Below are 5,138 nucleotides of genomic sequence, written 5' to 3' on the forward strand. Positions count from 1 at the left end.
AGATGGAGCATGAAGGGAAAAAAACGAACCAACAAAAGAAATTAATCATCAGATTATTTAATTGTCAATATAGCAAACCATATGAGTAAATGTTTAGTAGACTCACTGGATGGTTGGTTACAATAGCTTATGGAATGAAGCATACTCTACATTTGTGTCTTCTCTTTCATAATCATTCTGATTGCTTATTTGATCCAGAAGCTGTGAAAAGTTTGTGTAAGGAGTGGGATTTAATAAAATTTTGTTGAGTGAATGAATCTGTGGCATAGTTTCAACTGTACCTAGACATGAGCAAAAGTTATAAATTTATTTTAATTGAGTGCTAGAAAATCATAATTATTTTAAGTTATAGTGATATATGAAATTATTTTGATGGATAAAATTTTAGGATGGACTTGAAATACCTCTAGAAAATATCATGCAGCAGAATAATCTATATCTATAAATTAATATTTTATGATTATGAGATAGTATTGCAGAGTCTTATAACTTCTATTGCTACATTTTAAAAAGCCGATGAATCAGTTGAAAAAATTGATACTTGTTAAAGATATGGAACAGATTTTTCTATTTTTAGTGACAGGTAAATTGAAATAAATTGTCTTATGAGAAAGTTCATTTCAGTACTTGGAAGTAGCATCATGTGGTAGGATTTTTACCTATTGTATTTGTTTATTCAGATGTTTTTTTTTGGTGGTGGCTCCCACTGCTAAATACTTTATTATTTGCTCTTGTAGGAATTTCAGAAGGGAACATAAAAGATTATTAATCTACATCTGAATGTGTACATGTGAGTGTTGAGGGTGATTGGGAGAGAGGTCTGGGCATATTGGGATGGATGATGTTCCTTGTAACTTCTCCTGTGATACGGATAATGATTCATTGCTTTGTGGTGCTTGCCTCCCTTTGTGGTACTGCGTCCTATCTCTAAGGGTAGCTCTGCTTATCTGGGGAACTGATGTTTGCTGTGCACCAGCAGGGGCCTCGTTAGGCAGAAGGTTCCTGCTGTACTGTTGTGATGCTTGGCTGTGGTTGAAAAACACAAGACCATCTGATATCTCACCAGTGACAGAGGCCCTTGACTGGTCATTGCAAATCTCTAGGTCTGATGCTTGATTTTGATCCTCCTCTTGGGTTATGTTTGTTTGCTGCAGTATCTTCTCCTGTAGGTAATGGTATAATAGACTAAGATGAGCTGCACCCCTTTCCACAGAACAGGAATCTTGGTCTTTATGCATTCTCTCTTCAAGGCTTGACTGGGGGACTAAAGACTCGTACCCTTTCTGTACTGGAATTTGTCAGTCATCACCTTCTTCTGCCAGCTCTTGGAGACTCTCATCCTTCTCCTCCAGTGTTATAGGTTCTTCCATTCCAAAGTGTGTCTTGGGGGAGGCTGAACTGTCCTCATCCATGTTTTTTAACAGAGCATCCTGGGCCTCTGGTGCTCCATCTTCCTCATCTTTGGTACTTGGGCTCTGGCCACATAACTTGTTTCTGCTGTCTCCCTTCTCAGGGAGCTGCCCTCGGGAAAGCTGCTCAGGGCAGTCTGCATCCAAGGCACCTGGGATCTCTGTCTTCAGGCACTGTCTATTTTCACCTCCTACTGTGGGCTCCTGTGCCTCTGGGTGTCCATCAGGTTCCACAGCTGCACCTGGCCCTGTGGTCCCTGAGCCTTGACTCTTGTGTTCCTCTCTGGCAGGCTGTTCCTGTTCCTCTGTGAGCTGTACATCCTCTCCTCTGACTGCCAGCACCACTGCCTCCTGAGCTCTGTTTCTTTTACCTGGTGCTTCCTGTTTCTGGGTATCTGGGTTGTCGTGACCTCCTTGTGCAGACTCTCCATGCGGGTCGACCTGACTCTGGGAATCCCCTTGTACAGGCAGTTCTCCTGTCTCTGAGCTGCTGTTGCTTTTCTCTGGAGCCAAGCTGTTGGGAGTTTCAAAAGACCCCTCACCATTCTGTGTGACTGGCAACTCAGGATTCTCCCTCTGGTAACAATCATCTTCCTTGATTGGCCTATCATGAGTGTTGGTGACTGTATTGTCTCCTCCTTCAGGCTGGTTGTCAAGTGGTGCCAACTCTTGTGTTCTTTCTCTTGCTCTTGGTGTTCCTTCTGCTGCAGGATCATTTTTCCTGTTCAAAAATGCTACTGCTATACCTTCCTCAGTGTGACTTGCCTCTTCTCCTGGGTCTGCTGCTCCTTCAGTTTCAGGGTGACTTTGTTCTCCTCCTTGTGAGCTTAGATCTTGTGTCTCAGAACCTTTTCCAGCATCTTTTCCTTTTGATGATCCCTGGAGTTCCTGATACTTCCCATCTCGTGTTTGGGATTTCAGGGCTGGTGGCTGAGTTTTTCTGTCACTTTCTTTCTGCCTTGCTGTTCCATGGGCTTCAGGGCCTCTCCCATCTTTGCTTTCAGCTCTCACGTCAGGTGTTTCTGAAATACTTCTGCTATCACCGTGGACTGTCAGGTCCTTTGTTTCATGTTCTTTTTTATGTGCCAATGATTCTTGGGTCTCAGATATCCTACCATAGTCCTCAGGTTCATCTGAAATATTTGTCTCAGGTGGTGTCCTCTTAGCAACCTTTCCTGGTTCTTGGCTCTCAAATGTTCTACTATCATTCTCAGGGTCTGTTGATTTCTGTGTCCAAGATGGTTTCCTGGCAGCAGCTTTTTCTGGCAGGCAAGCATGCTCTGAACTGGGTTCCTCTTTTTCTTGCAAGGCTGGTTCTTGTGTTTGAGAGTATTTCTTAATACCCTTTTCTGTTCTAACTTCATGATCTTCATATGGTCTGTGTGTTGCTTCTTCTGGTGGAGAACTTTGGGTTCCTAAGTTTCCTTCCTGTTCTGCAAACTGGTCTCTTATCTTTGTGTCACCTTGCTCCCTGGCTTGTTCATCTTCCTCCCTAGGGATCTCCTTATCCTGTCCCCCTCCCTCTGTGGGACTGCTGGTTTGTTCTGAAACTGCCATTGGCTTATTTGTCTTAAGTTGGGCTCCATTGTCTTCTGTTGCTGCTACAGCTTGGGCCACTTCCTGGCGCTGTTCATCTCCTTCCAAGTGTTGGTTCTTAGGGTCGTTGTGTTGCTCAGATGCTTCTCCTGGCAGATTGTGAGTCTTGGCATCTCCCTGTGGGTCTACCTTATTGTGTCCAACTGCTCTATTTTCTTCAGGGCTGAGTTGATATGACGATGCCATTCCTGAAGGAAGCATCAACTTTTCTTGAGTTGGCAAAGTTCCTACTGTCTGCTGGCCATTTCTGGTGGTCTCCTGAAGATACACATCACCTGGCTTCTCCCTCTCTGGCTTGGATATCTGTTTTAGTTTTGAACTTAGTAATGATTGTATGTCAAGATAACAGAGGTTGAACAAGTTGAAGACTGCAAGAACAAATTCATCAAAACTGGTGGCACCATCACCGTCAATATCCAGAAGATTCAAGTTTCTCTCTACAGCATGAAGGACACATGGCTGCATGAAAACACAGTGAGAAATCAGTTTATTCATATGTAGCCAAGTGTCCTGAGATCCTGAATGTCTCCTAGAAATCCTTCCTTCTTTTCTCTTTCTCTTTCTCTCTTTCTTTTTTTATTTCTCTTTCTCTCTCTTTCTCTTTCTTTCCTCCTCTCCTCTCCTCTCCTCTCCTCTCCTCTCCTCTCCTCTCCTCTCCTCTCCTCTCCTCTCCTCTCCTCTCCTCTCCTCTCCTCTCCTCTCCTCTCCTCTCCAGGAACTTGTTATATTTCCCAAAACAGTAAGAATTCATTGGCTTGGATGCCATTTTCATAAGAGAGCTGTGACTGAGAAGGAGCATTTATATCACTTGTGAGTTGCATTTAGATACAGAATGGTTTGTGACTTCTCTCAGAAGTCTACTTTATGGGAGCAATAGTCCCAGTGATGAAAAACCCCATTTCCTCTGTAGATTTACTAACCAACTGCACAGATTAGGGAACTGAAACTGACAAAACTTGTCAAAAAGTCAGTGAGTTCTGAGTGCTGGCAACCTGGTGTAAAATGGCTAGGGGTCACTGATGCTCATCTTGCATGGATTATGGAGAAAGGGCAGGTGGGGAAGAATTTCCACAGCCCTGTGAGACCTCACCTGAAGAAAGTCCCCAAACTCGCCCTGGAGGAGCTGTCTCAGCTCTCTGCGGGTCAGTGTTGCCCCGTCACGGTCCTCACCAGCATACTTGTGGAATGTCTCAATCACACAGAGGACATCTCTCAGGAGCCGGGGCATCTTTATAAACTCAGGACAGACTGTGAAAAAGAACAAACAAAGCTCATTTCCCCGATGGGTCCTTCAGGAAGGAGATACCAAGATTATCCTTCTTTTTATTCTTCCTCCAGGTCCATTTGCATCCCCTGCTCTATTCTGTATCTCAGAATATTGCATCTGAACTCCAGGGGTGACTTAGTTTTGGACCAGACATTGTGGTGAGAGCATATCTAGCTCAGGTAGGTATTAGAAGGGACACTTCACTCCACCCTGCAGTAAACAGCAACACTCGTGTGATGGGAGTAAGGTTCATTGCAAAAGGAGAGTGAAAGAACTCAAGCGTAAGTACTGAAATGCACAAATGAAGCCAACAGAGTGAGATCAGTTCTTCCAGCCTCATCTGAGAGTGTCTACTTGCTTTCTTCTCCCGTTGGCTCAGTCCAGCCTCCTCTGCTTAGCAAAGTATAACTCTTAAAGTTAGTAAAACTTCAAGAGGGAAGAGAAGTAACACGAAGAAAATCAACACTTATGTTTGCAGGTGGAAGCAACATGTTTTTTACCAAGACGACATGGTTCCATGTGAACTCACTGGTAAGACAAATAGAGCCCTGACCCCTTAGTCATTACCCATCATTTAAATGACTTTACATTTTCATTTTCATTTTTATATAGACCCGAGTCCCATGCCTTGTTAAATAGTATTCATGCCTATGTCATCTGGTTTACATTTTTTAAAAAAGAAAATGATCAAAGAGGTTCCATAAGCAAGAGCTGCATTTGGGTGGCTAGAGCTCCCATCTTATTATTAATGGGGGTCAACTTAGACTGTGTTTCCTCTGAAATTCTCTCAGTCTCACATATAAGCAAAGCAGCAGGAGCCAAGATTCAAAGTACACTCAAGCAGATAGGCTTACCTTGTTCACGAG

The 5,138-nt window shown here is 43.5% G+C and overlaps 1 protein-coding gene across 1 annotated transcript; it reads right to left on the reverse strand.

Moving 5' to 3' along the window:
• Window positions 1-879: 879 nt before the first annotated feature.
• TCHHL1 (trichohyalin like 1) lies at window positions 880-4,233 on the reverse strand. Its single transcript, XM_012767632.3, is given in 3 exon segments — window positions 880-950; window positions 953-3,464; window positions 4,096-4,233. Coding segments are annotated over 3 exon segments (2,721 nt in total).
• Between the last annotated feature and the right edge of the window lie 905 nt (window positions 4,234-5,138).

Source organism: Microcebus murinus, chromosome 2, assembly GCF_040939455.1.
Source record: "Microcebus murinus isolate Inina chromosome 2, M.murinus_Inina_mat1.0, whole genome shotgun sequence".
In the NCBI taxonomy this organism is placed as follows: domain Eukaryota; kingdom Metazoa; phylum Chordata; class Mammalia; order Primates; family Cheirogaleidae; genus Microcebus; species Microcebus murinus.